The 19,866-nt window shown below is 53.2% G+C and overlaps 7 protein-coding genes across 7 annotated transcripts; 4 read left to right on the top strand and 3 right to left on the bottom strand.

The window, feature by feature from the left end:
- Nucleotides 1-1,061: 1,061 nt before the first annotated feature.
- BDW74DRAFT_174471 (putative cell division control protein Cdc25) lies at nucleotides 1,062-4,911 on the top strand (the record flags this gene model as incomplete). The annotated part of the gene is made up of 3 exons (XM_073728044.1): nucleotides 1,062-4,229; nucleotides 4,276-4,492; nucleotides 4,577-4,911. 3 exons carry the CDS (start codon nucleotides 1,062-1,064, stop codon nucleotides 4,909-4,911), a joined length of 3,720 nt encoding a protein of 1,239 aa, XP_073587993.1.
- A 1,455-nt stretch (nucleotides 4,912-6,366) lies between these two features.
- BDW74DRAFT_146277 (Mov34/MPN/PAD-1 family protein) lies at nucleotides 6,367-7,614 on the bottom strand. Its single transcript, XM_073723317.1, has 2 exons — nucleotides 7,462-7,614; nucleotides 6,367-7,406 (listed from the first exon to the last, which is right to left on the bottom strand). Exons 1-2 carry the CDS (start codon nucleotides 7,484-7,486, stop codon nucleotides 6,424-6,426), a joined length of 1,008 nt encoding a protein of 335 aa, XP_073587992.1. The 5' UTR covers nucleotides 7,487-7,614; the 3' UTR covers nucleotides 6,367-6,423.
- A 370-nt stretch (nucleotides 7,615-7,984) lies between these two features.
- BDW74DRAFT_79272 (putative microtubule associated protein (Ase1)) lies at nucleotides 7,985-10,640 on the top strand. The gene is made up of 4 exons (XM_073733744.1): nucleotides 7,985-8,196; nucleotides 8,252-8,304; nucleotides 8,360-8,574; nucleotides 8,624-10,640. The coding sequence occupies exons 1-4, from the start codon at nucleotides 8,080-8,082 to the stop codon at nucleotides 10,552-10,554; spliced, it is 2,316 nt and encodes a 771-aa protein (XP_073587991.1). The 5' UTR covers nucleotides 7,985-8,079; the 3' UTR covers nucleotides 10,555-10,640.
- A 624-nt stretch (nucleotides 10,641-11,264) lies between these two features.
- On the top strand, nucleotides 11,265-11,882 carry BDW74DRAFT_146275 (uncharacterized protein). Its single transcript, XM_073723316.1, has 3 exons — nucleotides 11,265-11,449; nucleotides 11,511-11,525; nucleotides 11,592-11,882. The coding sequence occupies exons 1-3, from the start codon at nucleotides 11,285-11,287 to the stop codon at nucleotides 11,718-11,720; spliced, it is 309 nt and encodes a 102-aa protein (XP_073587990.1). The 5' UTR covers nucleotides 11,265-11,284; the 3' UTR covers nucleotides 11,721-11,882.
- Nucleotides 11,883-11,896: 14 nt separating this feature from the next.
- BDW74DRAFT_146274 (uncharacterized protein) lies at nucleotides 11,897-12,193 on the bottom strand. The gene has a single exon (XM_073723315.1). The coding sequence runs from the start codon at nucleotides 12,180-12,182 to the stop codon at nucleotides 11,940-11,942; it is 243 nt and encodes an 80-aa protein (XP_073587989.1). The 5' UTR covers nucleotides 12,183-12,193; the 3' UTR covers nucleotides 11,897-11,939.
- Nucleotides 12,194-12,221: 28 nt separating this feature from the next.
- BDW74DRAFT_174467 (uncharacterized protein) lies at nucleotides 12,222-13,608 on the top strand (the record flags this gene model as incomplete). The annotated part of the gene is made up of 3 exons (XM_073728043.1): nucleotides 12,222-12,290; nucleotides 12,344-12,857; nucleotides 12,920-13,608. The coding sequence occupies 3 exons, from the start codon at nucleotides 12,222-12,224 to the stop codon at nucleotides 13,606-13,608; spliced, it is 1,272 nt and encodes a 423-aa protein (XP_073587988.1).
- Nucleotides 13,609-13,891: 283 nt separating this feature from the next.
- On the bottom strand, nucleotides 13,892-19,473 carry BDW74DRAFT_187501 (uncharacterized protein; the record flags this gene model as incomplete). The annotated part of the gene is made up of 9 exons (XM_073731499.1): nucleotides 19,082-19,473; nucleotides 18,665-18,896; nucleotides 17,962-18,618; nucleotides 16,653-17,929; nucleotides 16,484-16,602; nucleotides 16,343-16,414; nucleotides 15,279-16,303; nucleotides 14,561-15,232; nucleotides 13,892-14,530 (listed from the first exon to the last, which is right to left on the bottom strand). The coding sequence occupies exons 1-9, from the start codon at nucleotides 19,261-19,263 to the stop codon at nucleotides 13,892-13,894; spliced, it is 4,875 nt and encodes a 1,624-aa protein (XP_073587987.1). The 5' UTR covers nucleotides 19,264-19,473.
- Between the last annotated feature and the right edge of the window lie 393 nt (nucleotides 19,474-19,866).

Raw genomic sequence — 19,866 nt, 5'->3', positions numbered from 1 at the left:
AATAAGAGCGGGCCCGGTTGTTGAATCTTATTGAACAAAACAGGTCCGTAGAAGCTGCTCGTCAGTTGTGGTTATCATGTCGCTAACTGTACACTTGGGAATCGACCGTTAGCGAGGCTCTTGGCGGTTGGCCTGCAAACGGCTGGGATCCGAGGATGAGCCATTTCCTGTCGATCGAACAACTGTCGTCACGCCGTGTACTCCGCGCGTACCCCGTATGCGCGCCCTGATATTTCTGCTCTATATACCCTCCGTAGGTAAGACCGAACGGAACACTCGATCTTGGATCTGAGACTGTGTGGGTAGGGCTCGTACTGGGGCTGGGAAGCACTGTTCAATCGGAGGCCGAGAGTACGTAAGTCCTGGCCAATGCATCGGAGATGCGCCCTCGACAAGGAGTAGAGTCTCAGACAAGCCTGTTATTGGAAGATTAAGATGAGAGTTCTCTTAATTTTCATGGCAAGAGAGACAGCCCAGCTCAGGAGACGTAGTGCTAGCGAAGACTGAAGCTGAGCAGGTCGCTGGTGTTGGTTGAGATGATGCGCGTAATATTACCGGCAGGCGTACGGTATGGTCATGCCGAATTGCTCCAGAGGGCTGGTTGGCCTTGGTCGCTGCTGGTCCTTGCTCTGGATGCTCATCCACTCTCTGTCCCCCAGTGCCCACTCTCTGCTGCTGCCAGTCTGAGTGGAGGGCCGTCGACTCGTCCCTAAATCCCTCCTGATTCTCCCTTTCCACCTTTGCCCTCGCCCTCCCGTCCTCGATTCTTTTTCATCTTCTTTCTGTCAAACCGACCCTGATCGCTTGTTGTGTTCCTGCTACCTCTCGCTCCCGCCCGAGCTTGTCGCTTCTGACCGTCGTTCCTTTGGCAGCCCACCTTCGGCTCTCCGTTTACCGCCCCTCCCCCTCAGACCTACCCCGTCGGTTGCCTGCCTCGACATGAGCAAAACCCTTTGTTAAATCGTCCAGCCTCCAGCCGTAAGGGATGCAGCAGCCCCTGACTGCTTCAAACACCTCTTTTCGATCATTCGCCCGCCTCGGTTAGTCGCTGCGGCCATCCGATGTACGGAACTCGCGTCCTCGATCCATTGGCTGTCGACCAGGGATCAGCGCCGATGAGCAAGACAAAGGCTTTGGTGACTGCTTTCGAGAAGTTCGAGTACGATTACCCCGAGAAGCCGATGGCTAATACTTTGGCCCCGAGAAACCGGAGCCGCGGAGGAAGCTTGTCATTTTCCCAGAGAGATATTGTGACAGACCACTCGCCGAAACGACATATACCCCCCATGAAATCGCCTAGCCCGGAGCCGGCGCCCGCACTCTTTGTGCGGGCAATGTATGATTACGATGCCGATGATCACACAAGTTTGAGTTTTAGACGCGGGGATGTCATCCAAGTCCTCAACCAGCTCGAGACCGGCTGGTGGGACGGTGTCATCAATGGCAACGTTCGGGGCTGGTTCCCCAGTAATTATTGTGCCGTGATTACCGATCTAGGCGAACTCGAGGATCACGTATCACAGGTTCACCACGAAGACGATATCAGCGCGGATTCGGGCGCTGGCGAGGACTTTAAAGAGGAGCACGACGATGGTGCCGACTCGCCTGCAAATGCTCGCGACTCACACCCGATCTTACCTATCGAGGGAAATGACCCTCCCAGTCAGCAAGAGGAAGCGGCTTTCTGGATCCCCCAAGCGACTCCCGATGGTCGCCTATTCTATTTCAACACACTTACTGGTTACAGCACCATGGAACTGCCCTTCGAAAACCCATCAGCCAACGAGACCGGCCCATATGACCGCAACAACTTTTTCGTACCTGACCAGACCCGCCCTCCACCGGAGCTGATGGCTCGTGGGTTTGAGCGGGATGAAGACGACTACGATGGTTCGGCATCCGAGGCGGAGGGCGAGTCGCTCATGCTTGCTTCACACGACTCGATGTCTCGACGACGCCAATCGTTTATGGACGGTGTTTCTCCTGCCACATCTTTGGACTCTTTACATCCCCCTTCTGCTACAAAATCCATCAATGAGGGGAAGAGTCCTCTTGGGCGAAGCCCTAACAGACTTTATGGTTCTACAGGCGCAGGAAGCAACACTTCGATCTCAGAACCCATGCACAGGCCTTCAGTTTCATCTCGAATTTCTCAGCATTTCTTTGACGATCATACATCAACGCCTATTACCTGGTCTCTGCTTGTGGACAATATTTCGAACTCCGTGGAAGTCTACCGGCAAGCGCTGTTAAGTGGCGATCGCGCAGAGTTTGTGCGGAAGGCCGAGGACATCTCCGACCACCTGCGCATGCTCTTAGCGGCTGGCTCTGATACCACTGATAACCACTCTGGAAACCCCTCGATAATTTCCGCCAACAAGCCTCTGTACCAGCATTTCCGAGATATGATGTCTAAATTCTCTAAGTTGGTTCTTTCGTCGCACATGGCCGCTGCCGACTGGCCGGGCGCAGATGCTGTCAACAAGTGTCTTCAAGAAGCCGACGGGGTTATGCAGGGGGTTTATAATTATGTCGAAGTCGCAAGAAATCAACGTGGCGATGACATTCGTCGGATCGTTCCCGGTTTCGTGATGGGTAGCGCCTCAGGTGGCTCCTGGCAGAACAATGGTGTTTCACTAAACGACTCTGGCCCCACGTCATTCCTGGACCAAGACGGAGCAGACCTACGACCCGAGCCAAATGTTCCTTTGGAGCCGAACGTTGTGGACCATATTGATGTCCTTCGGAGGTCTTTTGTTAGTACCATTCGTCGTGTAGAAGAGCGGTTGACCCTCAATCAAAAGAAGATTGTTACCGTGGCCGAGCATGAAGAAATGGGCGAACTGATCGCCGCAGCTGCTGTCAAGGTCGTTGAGCAATTTCGCCCCTGGATTTCTGCTGTTGAATCAATTAATCTGGGACCTCTGGGAACCAGTTTCCAGAACCCTCAGCTCATCGATTTTAGCTCGCAAAAGCAACGAGCTTACGATGCTATTGCCGACTTCGTTGTTAGCTGTCAGGCTGTTTCGGCGCCGCTCGGCGACGAATGGGCTGAACTTCGCGGTGACTCGCTTGAGGATCGCTTGAATGCCGTCAGGGGTGTTGCTAGACAACTCGAGAACTATGTCTCTCAGATTGGATTCTCCCTTTCGCTGCTTCTTGAACAGGTGCCTGACACGACCACATCACGTAGCGAGAGCCGCATCGGCGGCGGTGCCGATATCTATACAGGCTTGCATAGTCGCTCTGAGTCGCGTTCAACCGAGATTGGTGCGCCGTCGGTACATCCTCTCGACGGGTCCCCGGAGAAGGTGCGTCGTAACATGGACAAAGCCCAGAGATTCTTCGGACAAGCTCCACCCGCCGCCATAACAAGAGAACCTATTCGAGAGCTGGCCCGCGAGCCCGAAGAGACCCCGTGGTACTTGAAGATGGATCACGAAGGCGAGGTGTTCTACGATACCAAGAATGAAGTGCCAACTCTGAAATGTGGTACATTAGCAGGTCTGGTAGAACATTTGACCCGCCACGACAAGCCCGATATGTCTTTCAACAGCACCTTCCTTCTCACTTATCGTTCTTTCACCACTGCCGCCGAGCTTTTCGAGATGATCATGCAAAGGTTTAACATCCAGCCTCCTTTTGGTTTGAACGCCGATGAGATGCAGACGTGGGTAGACAGGAAGCAAAAGCCAATTCGATTTCGCGTGGTCAACATCTTGAAAACCTGGTTTGAGAACTATTGGATGGAGCCAAACGACGAGTCACATATGCAGCTCCTCGAGCATGCGCATTCCTTCACCAAGGATTCAATTGCTACTACGAAAACCCCTGGTTCGACTCAACTTTTGGCCGTCATTGAGCAGCGTCTACGGGGCCAGGATACTACCGTCAAACGACTTGTGCCCACACAAGCGACCCCTGCCCCGACTCCTATTATCCCCAAGAACATGAAAAAGCTGAAGTTCTTGGATATTGATTCTACAGAATTTGCCCGCCAGCTCACCATTATCGAGTCGCGCTTATACTCGAAGATCCGGCCTACTGAGTGCCTGAATAAGACCTGGCAGAAGAAAGTTGGGCCTGAGGAGCCTGAGCCTGCCGCTAATGTGAAGGCCCTGATCCTGCACTCGAATCAGCTTACCAACTGGGTTGCTGAAATGATCCTTAACCAAAGCGACGTCAAGAAGCGAGTGGTTGTCATCAAACACTTCGTTAATGTTGCAGATGTATGTTTTTCTAACCACTTCGTAAAACATTGCTAATCTATACTAGAAATGCCGGACACTGAACAACTACTCCACACTGACATCGATTATCTCGGCCCTCGGAACGGCCCCCATTCATCGCCTGTCCCGCACCTGGGCTCAGGTCAGTGGGCGCACGTCTGCCATTCTAGAGCAGATGCGCAGGCTTATGGCGAGTACGAAGAACTTCGGCGAATACCGTGAAGCTCTCCATCTCGCTAATCCGCCTTGCATTCCCTTCTTTGGTATGGCTATCCTACTCCTTTACCCTGGACTCTTCACCGTGCTCTTGGGACCTGCTTGTTTCCAGATAACTAATCGCATTGTAGGCGTGTATCTCACGGACTTGACATTTATCGAGGACGGTATCCCATCGCTTACGCCCTCCGAGCTGATTAATTTCAACAAGCGCACCAAAACTGCTGAGGTTATCCGTGACATCCAACAATACCAGAATTCGCCCTATCTCCTGACCCCTGTTAACGAATTACAAGAGTACATACTCAGTAATTTACAGGGGGCGGGCGATGTACACGACATGTACGATCGAAGTTTGGAAGTGGAGCCGCGAGAACGAGAAGACGAGAAAATTGCGAGGTACGCCACCGGTGGTAGAGACATGAGTGCCGTGACTTTTGGGACTCTGCTCATGTCATCGCGATGATCCCCTACCTCAACCCTTTGTTTGAACCCAATACCGTCTTGCTTCTATTTTCTTGGCGATACCCACACCCTTCTGTTTCCTCAGAATGACCCTTTATGGATGATCTTGGTTTGATTCGAAGACTAACGGACTGTGCTTTTTGCTACGTAGACTTCTCTCCGAATCGGGATTCCTGTAAGGCGCCCGTCCACGTTTGCGTGACACAGGGCGGCCCCGTCACCTTTGGCTGGACAAAGATCGCGTCGAGCTTCGGAAAGCCGAAAAGGGGACGATACCACAGCCTATCAAATCTGCCAGCAGCACCCGCTACGTCCGTCCCAGGTTTCCTTCAATCCGAAGTACCGCAGCTCTGCGCATACGGCGGCTTCCGAAGAACCTTCTATTAGTCGATTTCTACAATCCTTCGGACCTCCGACCAACGGGAGGCGTATCTGTTATATGGCCCCCACGCCATCGATCGGCACAATTGTTGACACTGCTTTTGGCCAAGAAGGTGCCATCAAACACGTGCTAGCGATGTCACATTTGGATCGTGTGAGATCGCACTCAGGAGCATACCACCCACGATTGAGAATGCGGCCTGCCAGCAGGAGAGGAAGCATCGATTTTAGCTTATGATCCATCATCTAGTGCACCGGGCACCGAGATTCCTTGTCCATCCCACCTTATGTCTACCCTACACCGACCTGCAGCCTTACCACCCACCACCGGTGTCCCTCCTTTTGCATCGCCGAAGCACAGACGCTGCAATGCTTACCTTCATCATCCAACTGTATACTCTTGACGACCCACCCTTTCATACATATCCTCCGACAATCTCGATTTTGGACGTACCCACGCCCTGTCTTACGATGTATATTGGCCTTACTTCGGCTTTGACTTGTCATTCATTTCTTTCTTGTAGAAAGTTTTCCTTGTTGATTCATCAGCCAGTCTACTGCTGCTTTTGCTTTTGTTCTGTCATGAAGCGCAGTTCCGGCCATCTTGATGCTTCTAATGATTGTTACGACGCAAGATACCTCGCGCTCTGTATGCGCTGTCTTTGCTCCTGATTATGATTCCTTTCTTGTCTATCCTCTACTTCTTCTCTGTTTTATTTTACATACATCACCATGTATATTGTTGGTACATTAAGTTGTGATCAAGTTACTCATTACAGTCTTCTTTTCCCATAAGAACTCTATGCTGCGTAGAAGTAGAGATGTTTGCTTAAGAAAATGTAGTCTGATCGTAGCGTTATCAACGGACTCACTGCTGAGTTCGATTGGCCCTGTAGTCCCACTGTCTCCCAGTAGTGTTTGCTACAGGCACGCTGTGTTATTGGACAGAAAGAAGACCATATCTCCCGACGTGTTTACCTAGAAGAGATTTCAGGTGGTCATTTGTATCATCTACGGACACGGTGGGTACATTGGAAGGGAAAGCGGCTTGAAGAGGGAGAGAGATCATCGCATCGTGATATCATTTCATGCATGATTAGATCTTTTATCATATCTTTAACCTATAGGCGAACTAAGCAGACCCTGCCGTCGGGTTTTCTCCTATACCCTGAAACAGCTGCATCTTCACTTCGGCGGCTATCAAACCCTTGACTTCCTCTGATACGATCCGCTGGCCATCCTTTACGACCCGATCGAGCTGTTGATCTTTGACTTGCGTTGGGGCACCGCCGCGGGACTGATTTGCTTCGATGCCGCGAGCTACCTGGCGAGTTTTCTGGCCGAGGTCGAGCATCTGTTTGCTTCCGTAGTCGCGCGTAGTGAAGAGGGGGCTTTGGCTGAGGGTTGCGACCCAGTATTTGTTCCAAAGGAGGGAGAGGATCTCTGTATCAAGTGCGCTTTTGAAGAGGGACACTTCAAGCGAGTAATAGTGTGACGCGTGTGCTCCAAACTCCTCGGCCTTGTACAGTGGAACGGTCTGATACTCGTCGTCGTCCTGCGCTTCTTTGGACGGTGTATAGTCTTTAGGATAAGTCCTAAATGCACCGATATCGACCTTTCCCGCGGAGATTGTACGCTCGGGGTCGATGACAACAGCAACGAACGGCCCGCTCATCTGCTGCATATCCTGCGTTGAGACATCGATACCCGAGAGCCAGCACCCATAGCCTGGGTGACTGTGATACCACCCGACAGCATTCTCCATCCTCCCTGCTTCGCGACACGATTGCAGATATGAGACCATGTACTCGTTTGCTTCGTCCTGCGCGTTGACTCGGGTCTCTGTGCCCTCGACTGGGAGGCGGAAGGCGTCTGTTACGACGAATGTGTTCGGGAGGATGTAGCCTTGCATCAGACCCATGACTTCGAGAGACCCGCCGGAGCGGGCGTGCATGACCATTTTGAGGAGGGCGACGGCGGAGATGCGGATTGATTTGAAGTAGTGCGGGTCCTTGGCCCATGGGCGGGCGTCGCTGAGAGATCTGTGTGTGGCTTCGTCATATTTGTAGAGGGCATCGCGCTGAGGATCAATTAGGGTGATGGCATTTTCGAGCTCTGCTGGCGGTTAGACTTGTCGCGAGATTGCTAGGGACAAGATCTCGTAACTAACCCCAGGATAGCTGAGCAGCTTGCATGATGAATGTGAGGTGGTGGATGCACTCTCCAGTGAGCGTGAAGCGGCGTCGGTGTCAGTATAGCAGCACAATTGAGGTCGGTGAAATATTAGGTTGAGTTTTTGATGAGATGCTGGAAAAGAGTCAAGGCGATATGATTCAGTTAATACTCGTCGTGATAGATACGGAGCTGGAGCTCTGCGGAGAAGCAGCAAGGCGGTGGGGTAAGCCCGGCAGAAGGAGGCGGGGCAGAGCTGAGTCAGCGGTTGCTGCGGAGACCGCGATCGGATCAACAGGAGATCTCAAGGCCATCGAGCTCCTCCGAGAAACAAGATTCCGTCCTGGATTTGTCGCCCCCAGCCTCCTGCCTCCACTTCCTTGCTGTCGCGTTGCTGGGTGCATATAACCTGTGCGGGTCCTCATCTTTGGAAATTGTTTTCATCGTCGATTTGTGGCTTCGCGTGGCATTCTCCTTGTCGCTCTCCTCCCAGGCGCATTGCCGCCGCGTCCGTACATGACTGTCAGCGGATCTCATTTCGGAGATTATTGATATCTTGAAAGTCTTTATCTTGTCCGCTGTCTTTCCTCCCCCTCGCCTGGGGGTCTAAGTTGCTATGGCCGTCGATACAAGCTACTTGACAACTCAGGTCAACAACATTGTCAGCCAGCTCCATGGGATCTTCGATGAGATCGGAGTTCCCAGCCACGAGCGCGAGTCGAGAGAAGCAGAGGTATAACCCAAAGACTTCATCAGTTGGACGTCCAGAGGTTGACTGTCTATAATAGCTCTTTAGTGCGCTATCGGAAACACTCAACAACCACTTGAAGCTGGTTGACGAGTAAGTGCTTCCCCGGGAAACCACACTGAGGAAGCTCTAACCGACCACATTATAGCGAGAAAAATGAGATGACCGAAGAAGCGCACAAGCTCATCAATGCGATCCAGCAGATGGAGGAATCCTTGGTCGACGAGAAAGCCAATGGCCAGTACAGCCTCGACGCCGATGCTCTTCAGGTTACTTATCCGTTGAACCGCTGCGTCACCTTTCTCCGAGAACAGCATAACGCGGTCAGCAAGTTGCATCGGCAGCGATTTGAGCAAGTCAAGAGTATGGTGTCGCTGTACGTGCCGGTTTCTCATATGCTAACAACATTTAGAACTTGTCGAAGCCCTCGAGTCATATTCGTCCCATCTCGAACCCTCCTTCATTACAATCGAACTACCTCCCACGGCCCCTGGATCGTCCGTCGCTCCGAGCTTCGATCTCTCACCGACATACGTTACTGCTTTGGACGAGGAATTCACCAGAGTGTACGAAGAATATCACCGCCGTCTTGAGCTTGTGACGACAACATGTGAAGAGATCATCAAGCTCTGGGCCGAGCTCGGAACACCACAGGCACAGACGGACTCTAGTATTGTTCAACACTATCGGGAATCACCCGAACAACTTGGACTTCACGAATCGGACTTGACAAACCTGCTCGCGCGGAGGGAGAAATTGCTGGACGAAAAGAGAGGACGGGAACGCAAACTGAAAGACCTCAAGCATGCTGTGGAAGGCCTCTGGGAACGGTTTGGCGTTGAGGAATGCGACAGAAAAGCTTTCCTTGCCGCCAACCGTGGCTGTGGACTTCGCACAATCAACGAATTTGAAGAGGAACTTTCTCGTCTCAACGAGCTGAAGAGGCAGAACCTACACCTTTTCGTGGAGGATGCACGCTGCCGTCTGCAGGAACTCTGGGATGGGCTATACTTCTCAGAAGAGGACATGCTGGACTTCACACCTGCTTTCTCTGATGTCTACAGTGACGCGCTGTTGGAAGCCCACGAGGCTGAAATTGCGCGCCTCGAGGCTTTGAAGGAACAGCGTGAACCGATCCTGAACCTGATCGACAGGCATCGCAGTCTCCTTGCAGAGCGGGAAGCCTTGGCTGCCTCGAGCCAGGATGCGTCCCGATTGATGGCACGCGGCAACAAGGGGGAGCGACGTGATCCCGGCAAGCTGCTTAGAGAGGAGAAAATGAGGAAGAGGATCGCCAAGGAGTTGCCTAAGGTTGAGGTTGAACTTAGGAAGGAGTTGGAGAACTTCGAGGACGAGTACGGACGGCCGTTCCTTGTTCACGGAGAAAGATATCTCGACGAACTCGTCAAGGTCGCAAAGCCTCCGGCCCGTTCTAAGACACCTGGCCCGTCAAGCACCACGAAACGCAGTGCTCCACCAGCTCGCCCTGCTAGCGCCATGAACCGCCCCGGAAGCTCCATGAGGGGTCCACCTCCACCTCGATCTACGACAAAGACCCCTACTGCTGGAGGTCAACCGACCAAGTACAACACGATAGGCGCGTCTAGATCCGGGGCAAAGTCACCGTCAAAGATCCCGGCACGGGTTCCACTGAGCAATATGCCCCATGGAAGTAATTCTGACCGCCGTGGTCCGGGCACTTACTCTTTCAGCACCGTGAATGGCAAACTTCCTTCGTCTCGCGCGCCACCGCCGAGGATGAGAGCACTGACGGTCACTGACAAGGAAGAGCGCGGAAGCTACCTGTTTGAGCCTCCTCGTTGCGCCAGCGCCATGTCCAATTCATTTGTACGGCCAGTCAGCCCTGAGGATGTATACGATGACCGCCAGCGTTCCTTCATGAGCTCTTCCATCTTCTCTCAACGTTCGACGGGCTTCTCTCAATCGTCACACTCCTCTGCCTCGTCTATATCACTCAAGTCGTCCCTGCAAGGAGGATTTCCGCGACCGAACCCATATCTGCAACATGCCCCTCCACCTCCTGCGCCTAGGCAGGTGTCCAGCACCTCGTCTACTGCGGATACGATAACAACGGGGTCTGAAAACTGGGAGACGTTTGATGACGGGTCGGAGTCCGAGGGGGAGAGTGACGCCTACTACGCCCGACTGCGGGCAGCGCATGGGAAACGCGTGGCGCCGGAGGACCAGCAGCCGTCGATATCGCTGGCTGGGAAGAAGGCCAAGGGGATCCGCAGCGTGAGCCCCGAGGAGCCGATTGGCAGGCACATGGTACGAGTGGCCGGAAGTGATAACGGCTGGACCGATGACATGGAGGCTTACTAAAAGTTACCACTCTCGTTACTGCTTCACCGCGGCCGCTCGTTGAACATTATAATGAGACCATCTGACTTGATGACTCGACGACCCGACACGGTCAATATATCATATGGCTAATGGCTCTGCTGCCGCCGCCGCCCGACGATAGGCCAGGTGCACCTGGCAACCTAATTTTCTATGTTCCAATTCTGGATCCCAGACCACACCTCTGGGCCTGTCCTTACCATCACGCTGCTTCCAAAGACCGGTCTGAGCTCCAAACCGCGAGAGGTTGCGCACTCGTTGGAAGCCTGTTGTCTTCTTGTACTATGCTTTTGGCCCGTGTGCTTTGAATAATGCTGTACCTTCTATGGTTTAATCTTGGCTTTCTATTGTGAGACCCCCACTTTATATGGTTTCTGGCGAGGATCTGTTGATTTCGTGCCTTGCGCCAGTCGCAGCCACGGGTTGTTTATGTGTTTGATATCAGCAAGCGTTTATGGATTTAAGCTCGTTATGAATTGAATTGATTTCGGTGTGTTTTTCTCTATTAAAATAAGATCTGCAGGTCGATGGTGGCTTGATAACCCTTGCTGTCTATGCATCCTCGCTTAAGCTTATTGGCCTAGATCACGATGCTAGTGACATGCCAGCTGTACATGACACTCCATTTTTCTTTCCCTTTCTTCCCTCTCCCATTCTCATCTATCATCGGTATAGCAGAACTGAATATCAACAAGCCCAATTCTCTATCAAAATGCTTCTCGCCTCCGTCATAGCGGGCATTGCCCTTCCCATTGCGCTTGTCTCGTCGAGCGTCATCGCCGCTAGGGACCAGGACCAGATGCAGAGTAGCGAAGACGCCCCTGGCTCTTGTCTTCGCTCCTGCCATCCGCAGAGGCCAGCCTGTCCGGGGAACATGGTAAGTTCGCGATAGAGCGCCGGAACAAGGATTCAATGGGCTAATCGGGATGATGCTGTAGGACCCCTATCAGCTGGTACGCTTTCCCACTTACCTAGATCACCTCCGCACTGGATCACTGACTTTGAATTGAACCCTGCAGGGCACATGCTGGTCTTGTTGTCTCCGTCAGCGATCTCGGCCCAGGGGAGCTCGTCTTTCGTCGCCGGCTGTTCCTGAACTTGACCTTGATCGCGATGAGTTTGAGGATTGGAATTGGGATCTTGTTTAGGATTGAGATTGTTTTCTCCAGCAGGCGAGTAGCGAGGGCTTTTGGGGCAATGTATTGAGTCGCGTGGTGGAATATTGTCTAACAACAGTCAGAGAAGCTGGATAGTGAGATCTGTACCGCATGGGTCAGTTATGTTCCTGGGTAATAAAACGTTCATGGAACTACATGAAGGGTTTTTTCTCTTCTAGCTGATCTACTGGCACTGAACCACTTCTTTCCTTAGGTCCATCCCCTGTCAAGGTCCCGACGTGGCCTCGACATTGCTAATCGAACCATGCCTGCATCACTCGAACAACACCCCTGCAAAGCCATTCCGAGAAATTCTATAGGCCATTTATACATTGTTTGCTTTGCGTTGTGTTTATGGGAAACCTGCCCGGGTGGAAACTCCGCTAGAAAGTCCGAGACAGCAAACATGGATACAGCCAGTCTAACAATTGATAAAGCTGGATTAGACAGCATTTGCTCCAATAAGTCTTGGTGGATGAAGATACAATGATCATGGACAACATGGAATACGCTGACCTGAACCGCTACCAGGACATCCTGGACCAGTTGCCCATGCTCCAGGTCTACTCGCACATCCTCTACTTCTTCCCCCTGCTAGACCCCTCCCCCGCTAGGAAGTCATCGAGGCCTTCTCAGCAGCCATCACTAAAGTCCGCCAGAAAGTCCCGTGGATGGGCGCCCGTGTTGTCAATATCGGCAAGAGATCAGGAAACTCAGGTCTCGCCCGCGTCATTGCCTGGCCAGCACCAAACCCTCCAATTGTGGTCAAAGACCTCCAAGACCAAGTACCATCCTTCAGCGCATTCGTCGCCTGCAAGGCCCCGCTGTCCATGATCGATTCGGATCTCTTCACACCCGTCCCAGGCTTCCCGCAGCCGTTCCACGACTCAGACAAGAATCCAGCGCACACCATCCTCGTGCAAGTGAACTTCGTCAAGGGCGGCGTGGTCAACTTCTCCATCCACCACCACATGGCCGATGCAGGCGGTCACTTCGGACTCGTCCAGATGATAGCCATGGTTATGCGCGGAGAGGAGATCCCTGTTGACCTCTTGAAAGACGTCAATGCCGACAGACGCACGCTCTTCCCCTTACTTGGCAAGACGAGCCCATGCTCGACCACAGCCGGTACCGTCAAAAACCAATTACAGCAAACGACGCTCTCGTCCCAAAGACAGCCACACCGGCAGCCACGCACATCTTCCACTTTACGGCCGACAAGCTGAAACAGCTCAAGGCGCTAGCAAGCCAGAAGGAGGGCTTCGACCCAGCCGTGCCGTATATCACGACAGACGACGCCCTCTGCGCCCTCTGCTGGCAGCGCCTCCTCGCCGTGCGTCAACAGCTACACCCAGACTCAATGACACCCTCGACAATCTCCTGCTGCGCCAGAAGCGCCGACGGCCGCAGAATCCTCGGCATCTCACCAAACTACATGGGCGACGTTATCCACAACATCGGCACCGAGATATCCATTGCAGGTATCACAGACTCCCCACTATCAAGCGTCGCCTGCCGCCTTCGCACCCGCGTAAACGAGTCCAACAACGACACATACCACATCCGCTCCTTCGCAACACTCATCGCGAACGAGCCGGACAAGTCGACTATAACATATGGCGGGGACTTCAATCCCACGGTTGACTTTGCGACATCGTCCATCGTGGCTCGGAGCGCATCGCTGTTTCCGGATTTCGGAAGGACGCTGGGCAAGCCTCTTTTTGTAAGGCGTCCGTCCACGACGCCGTTTCCGGGCGTAGGGGTGTTCCTTCCTACGGAGGATGGCGGGATTGATGTTTTCTTTGGCTTGGTGCAGGATGAGTTTGAGGTTTTGAGGAAGGATGAGGCTTGGAATCGGTTTGCGGAGTATATTGGGTAAAGGGCATTGTGCGTAGTTCAGCACAGTCTAGTTCATGCGTGCTTGTTATATATACATGGCTTCTAAACAGTAACTCCGGACAGAAGACCAAGGCAAACTACCTAGGGTAGGTCCTGCCGCTTTAGTGCCAATCCAGCTTCCGGAGCTCTACTTGTCCGTCACCAAAATTGCGAACATGCTTCGAGAAGGCAAGTAAGATAATGTTGAAATTATCTATAGATCTATATGACCTACCCATATCACTCAGAACAGACGGTCAATACCTACGGGAGACAGGGAAAAATCAGCAAACAGCAACAGCCACGGCCCCCAGAATCTCCCAAACGGTACTCTGCAACTGCACACGCTCATCCCCAAATTCCACCCCAAACGCCTCCCCCAATGCCCCCTGCAACTCGATAATCAATAGCGAGTCAATACCCAGATCTTGCAGCATGCTTTCGTTGCCGACGCCCATGCCGCCCAAACTCATGCCGCCACCGGAGTTTCCTGAGATGAGTTCCAACAGACGCTGCCGGGCGCGCATCTGACCTGCTTCGGCCTCGGGGTCAGATTTTGCCTTGGATGGATTTAAGGTGTCGGGTTTATTTGCGATGAGGGGATCTAGGTGGATGGGGTCAGCTTCGGGAGGAATGAGGTCCTCGCAAATGGACGCGAGAGAGAGGAGGGTCTCTTTCCAGCCTTGCTTTTGCTTGAAAACGTGGGACTTGAGCTGGTTGAGGATAGTGACGGCGTCGGCTTGATGGATGCTGAGCTCGGGCGAAGATTTCGACGACCGGTGAGCGGCGCTCGCAACCAGCGTTTGCTCGTCGAGGTCGACTGCTAGAACTGGTTGATGTTTCTCGATGCCTGTTGGATGGAAACCGACGTGTCTCGCTGGTTTCGAACCAGAGACATTCGTCGCCTGTAGCAGTCGCTCCAGCTTGGCCATAGGGTACCGCGTGAATTGCACCCCAGAGGCGGTCATGACCAGCTCGTCTTTCGCAAAGACAAACATGTCTCCTGCGACCTGGGCATCGCCACGCGGGGAAGCCATGGCGTAGACTGTCCACTCATCGACGCCTGGACGGGAAAAGTTGCAGTTGTGCATAACGATGCTGTCGATGTGCGTTGCAATGAAGGCCTCACTGCCGTCAATTGGGCACATCCCGTTGCTGTTGATGAGCAAGCCCACCACCTGGATGAAGGTGTCGAGTTGGACGGCATCGCAGATGTTAGATACGGTGCTCTCCATGCCACTGATGGTGGTGCTAGGGCGCTTGATATGTGCCACAGCATGGTTATCAAGAAGGGTAACCTCCGCAATGTCCCTCAGAAGATCGGAATATTCAACAACGCGAGGAAAGAGCGCATAGGCTCGGCTAGTTCGTAGTTTCTCAGCACGTGGATCTAATAGCAGCGACTGCATGCGATCAGATATGACGCGCGCATACAGGTCAAAGAACTCCGGCTGAGAGGCGACGGTGAGTCGACCAGTGGCATGCGTTGTGAATTTTGGGTTCTTTTGGTTGCCTGCGCCACTACTGACCGAGTACTTCCAGGAAAGGTACTCTCCCGCGCCGTTGAGACTCAAAAAGAAATCTCGGGAGTGTTTGATCCCAAGAGCGCCCTGGAATGCAAGGACCTAGAATTTAAGCGTCTTAACAGAGATAGTCGGCTGGGCAAGGCACGGCCATGACCGCGGCTTCCATGTACATAGAGGCTGGGCAGAGCGGCTGACCACGGACGGCGTGTGCGGAAACAATATCCGTAAACCGCCGCGTACGTGTGTGAATGGTAAACTCCATCGGGTCCCAAGAATCGGACGCTTTCCTGCGAGGGGTTACCAATTGAGTCGGGGTTGGAGGCAACTTAGGGCTAAAATGTCCGCTAGCGCCATCTGCGGTGGTTGTAAGATGATCAAGCCAGTGTATGGTGCGCTGGAACTGGTATGAAGGCAGCCAGATAGGGCGAACATTCGCGTCTTTTGGTGTTAAGAAAGACCAAAAGGTCGCAGAGACGCCTTCTCTCCATAGAGCTGCAGTTGTCGTGGCGATAGTATCATCTTGGCTATTGGCCTTCATGGATAGCAAGATATGCCCGGCAGCATCTTTGACTGCCTTTCTGGTCATGGGGATGATGGGCGACTCCGACCCAGCTTCCAACCAGATACATTGACCCAAACGTTCCTCGAGTCTTGCAACCGCGGCCGCGAAGTATACCGCAGTCCGGGTATGGTGAGCAATGCGTTCGGATGTCACAGTCTCAAGAGGGTCTTGAGTGCAGGATTCGATCGGTATAGAAGGAGAATTGAAGGTGAGTTCACTCGCTGCCTGGCCCAAATCTTCAAGGATGGGCTCTATGAAGACGGAGTGGAATCCATGGCTGACGTTCACGCGCTGGTGCTTGATCTGGCCCTCAGCCTGCAGCATCTTTTCGACAGTCTCGATACCAGCCAACGAGCGTACAAGCACCTGGCTTTGAGGGCTGTTGAAGCAAGCTATCTCAAGTTTTGCGCCGCGCTGGGATGCTCGTGTAATGAACTGCTCGACTATGTCATGGGAAGTATGGACGACCAGCATGGTTCCACGCTCATCACCCCACTTCGTCTTCATCAGCGAGGCACGAGCAGAGATCAGCTTAATAGCATCGTGGAGTGACAAGATATCCGAAACGGCGAGTGCCGTTAGTTCGCCGAAGCTATGACCAATCGTGGCTTGAACAGGCACCCCGACATCAATCCAGCATCAGGCACTGGCATACTGCACCGCAAAGATGCCGCACTGAAGGACAACGACGTTCGATAGAGGCGCAGTATCGAATACCGCTAGGAGAATGGGAGGGTGACCCTAGCTAGTAACAATCTCGTTGCACTTGTCCAGGTAGTGCCGGAAACGGGGAAAGCGGTCGTACCAGGCTCTATCGAGCTGAACGTTCTGTTTACTCTGACCGGAGAAGAGGAGCACGACGGGCTTAGGAAATGAGGGCATGTCATGACTTGGTCGAGGTTCGTCTCTAATTGAGAGGCAAGCGTGGCAAGGTCATGTGCGACCCCGATCCAGCACGTTGAATGATGCTGTCGAAGCTCGCGTAGCGTAAAGGCTAAGTTGGCCAGACTTAGTCCCCGTGTCTTCTTGATATATTCTAGTAGTTTCGCCGCATAAAGGTTGAGGTGGCCTGATGTGGATGCGCTCATGAAAACGGGATAAGCCCCAGCTCCAGTCGCTTGCTGAGCCCTAGGCGGCTCGCAGCAGATGAGAGCCGAGTTGCTCCCTGCAGCACCATAGCTGTTGACCAGCCCAGCCCGTAGTGCCTTATTCCACGGGACAGTCATTGTAGGTATGCGTATGTTGTCGGGCTCAATAGCGGGGATCTTGGGGTTGAGAGACTGGAACCCTGCGAGCGGAGGAATCTGTGCGTTTTGAATCATGGCAAATACCTTGAGCAAACTGGCAACTCCTGCCGCAGTTCCACTATGCCCGACGTTCGCTTTGACAGAGCCGATGTGTAGGGGATCGTGTCGCTGAGAACCTCCCAGGACTTCGCGGACACTGCTCATCTCGATCGGATCACCAACCTGAGTACCTGTATCATGAGTTTCAGCATAAGAAACCTCGCTAGCGCTGAGCTGCGACTGATCCAAAACTCTGCGGAACAAAGATGTTTGAGCTCTCGAGTACGGTACTGTGATAGACCGCGATAGACCTCCATGGTTGGTAGCCACTGCTGAAATAACACCTAGCACATGGTCGCCGTCATTGATAGCCTGGCGCAGCGATTTGAGAACCATAAGCCCCAAGCCATCAGCGCGACAGTACCCTTCAGCCGTGGCATCAAATGGCTTGCATTGGCCACTCGGACTGAGGAAGCCGGCTTTGCCGAGATGAATAAAGTTGTGGATGCCAGTGATGATGTTGGCACCTCCAGCAAGAGCCATCGGACACTCGCCTGCTTGGATAGCGCGACAGGCACGGTGAATGGCCACAAGAGAAGAAGAGCACGCCGTGTCGACGACTTCAGACTGGCCGCTCCAGCCAAAGTGGTAGCTGATGCGACCGCTCTGGAAGGCGCAAATGGTGCGGGGGGCTGCGTAGGCGGCAGGGCTGCAGCTGATCGTGTTTTCAAGATATTCAACATAGGTAGAGCCTAAGAAGCAACGAACGTTGTCGAAGTCGTCGCGATTGTGTGAGCGAAGGTAGCCGCTCGAGTTGAGGGCCTCATAGGCGGCTTCGAGAAGTAGTCGTTGCTGAGGGTCCATGTAGCTGGACTCACGGGGTGAGATACCAAAGAAGGCATTGTTAAAGGCTTGAACATCGTCGATGAAGTTGCCGTACCAGGTATGCTCTTGCTCTTGCTATCAAATAATCGAGGGACCGACGCCGGGTCCAGTCGCTCCAAGGGTAGCGGTGCCACTCGCGAGCTGCTAGTGTTGTGAAGCTCCCACAGGTCGTCGAGCGACCTTGCCCCTGGGAAACGACAGGCAGCTCCAACGATGGCAATAGCGTCATCGGGGAAGGACTCTAAACGTGGACCGTCGTTGATCGATTCGACAAAGATCACGACATCAACCTTGTTGACCTCGAGCTGCCGCTGCTCAAATGCCATCGGGGGCAGGCAGTTCTTTCGCCCCGTGTCGAACAAACCGACTGTATGTGACGACTCACCTGTCTTGTGCAGGTCATCCGCAAGGCCTTCCATGACGCTGTACCATTCGCAGCACGAAACAAGAGCCGTTTCCAACACCTCTTTCGTGAGTGAGACTCCATCGGCAATGAATTGTCCCGTCTTATTTGACCGTACCGGCGCCTGGAGGGCGGACGAGTCTGGAAGACAGAGCTCCGGAATGGCGTGGCAAAGATCACATAGTTCTTTTGAGAGATCCCGGTTCTCCGGGTTGTGCACTTTGCCACGCAGGTGTAGCTCAGTAACGGAAACGCCCTCCCCTTTAGCGTACTTTTCTAGCTCTGCTAGCGTGTGGGCAGGGCCGACGGTGCTGATAGACAGCGGATCTGCCACCGCCGATATATATGTCTATCCAGTCAGCTGGGCAAATCATCCAGGTTAGAATAGGACTTACACCCGGATAGCGAGCCACAATCTCATTCGCCTGCCCTTCAAACTTGGGCCGGATGACGAGTGTGGTAGGTCGAAGGTCATCAGGGTCATCGCCCAACTCCCCACAAGCCCCAACACAGAGTGCAATTCTCAGTACCTTTGCCGCATTTTCCAAGACCTCGGCCTCGTCCTGCGAGGCAGCGATGGCCATAACCGGCTGCAGCCCACCGCAGAATCCCTGCGCGCCGCTAGTCCTGAGTTCAGCAGCAAGTCTGCATGGCTGATTTTACGGACGTCAAGATACTGGAAGTATTGCGTAACCTGAATAATGGTAAGGAGAGGCAGTGCTATGATGCCCGACATGAGCGTGGTAAGCGGCGTGGCGTTGCCATGGTTGGTCCAGTCGGTATTGTAATTGAGGTAGATGAGCCCCTGCTACATTTGACCCACAGCCGGGTTGATATCTGCATAAAGAGTCCATGTTTTGGGAAGGTCCAAGATTGCTTGAACGAATGGTGCGAAGGCTGGGCTGCCGTGCATGTACCGGCGAAGCTGTTGCAAATACTCGGCCCGGGGAGGCCGGTTCTGAGGGCAGAAGACAGCCGCTGATGGTTTGGACATAGTGAGCTGAGTGGTTACAATGTTGCATTGTGATTTGGCCAGGCAGGCTATAAGTCTTTTGTCGAATCATTGCAACAACCATCATGCTGAAGCTCAAGCTAAGTAGTTATTCCGCTCAGAAAGTCCGTTGAAACATCCATTAATCCGGAACCCGTGCAGACTTAACTCGCAACCCCTGGCTGGGAGACTGTTCCGTCAGCTGTCAGCGCTGGAATATTGGAAGATATACTTTCTTCTTCCAGCCTTGACATGCTGAGCGGGGTGTGGGGACAAGGCTAGCCTAGAGTGCAGCCAGCGTCGCACAGAATAGACCGAATATTCGGGCCAGGCACCGGTGCAGTCCAAGCTTTATGTGATCGCTTGGACCCTGAAGCATGCAAGCCAGTAAGCCATAAAACGCCAGTACGCGAACTATCATGCATTGAGATCGACTGTTCAAGGGAAAGGTGCGACTTGATGTCTTGGTGCAAGACCGATTGGCTTCACCAGACATCCCTGTCAGTGGCGGCGCAATGATTGACAGGCATACTTCCGAGCGCTCCGGATACACAGAACGCGAGTGGGATCGCCCTTTTCATCCCTATTGGAGCAAGCCTAGCTGTG

Source organism: Aspergillus multicolor (genome assembly GCF_047715735.1).
Source record: "Aspergillus multicolor strain CBS 133.54 unplaced genomic scaffold BDW74scaffold_3, whole genome shotgun sequence".
NCBI lineage: Eukaryota > Fungi > Ascomycota > Eurotiomycetes > Eurotiales > Aspergillaceae > Aspergillus > Aspergillus multicolor.
This window is presented reverse-complemented; position numbering and strand designations above follow the sequence as displayed.

What these genes read in the sequence shown, in the direction of transcription:
- BDW74DRAFT_79272 (XM_073733744.1), top strand. Translation starts at nt 8,080, where the DNA reads ATGGCCGTCGATACAAGCTACTTGACAACTCAGGTCAACAACATTGTC. An exon ending in GCGAGTCGAGAGAAGCAGAG is followed by an intron (nt 8,197 to 8,251) that starts GTATAACCCAAA and finishes TGTCTATAATAG; the next exon opens with CTCTTTAGTGCGCTATCGGA. An exon ending in CACTTGAAGCTGGTTGACGA is followed by an intron (nt 8,305 to 8,359) that starts GTAAGTGCTTCC and finishes ACCACATTATAG; the next exon opens with CGAGAAAAATGAGATGACCG.
- BDW74DRAFT_146277 (XM_073723317.1), bottom strand. Translation starts at nt 7,486, where the DNA reads ATGCAAGCTGCTCAGCTATCCTGGG. An exon ending in AGCTGCTCAGCTATCCTGGG is followed by an intron (nt 7,407 to 7,461) that starts GTTAGTTACGAG and finishes AACCGCCAGCAG; the next exon opens with AGCTCGAAAATGCCATCACC.
- BDW74DRAFT_146275 (XM_073723316.1), top strand. Translation starts at nt 11,285, where the DNA reads ATGCTTCTCGCCTCCGTCATAGCGGGCATTGCCCTTCCCATTGCGCTT.
- BDW74DRAFT_146274 (XM_073723315.1), bottom strand. Translation starts at nt 12,182, where the DNA reads ATGCTGTCTAATCCAGCTTTATCAATTGTTAGACTGGCTGTATCCATG.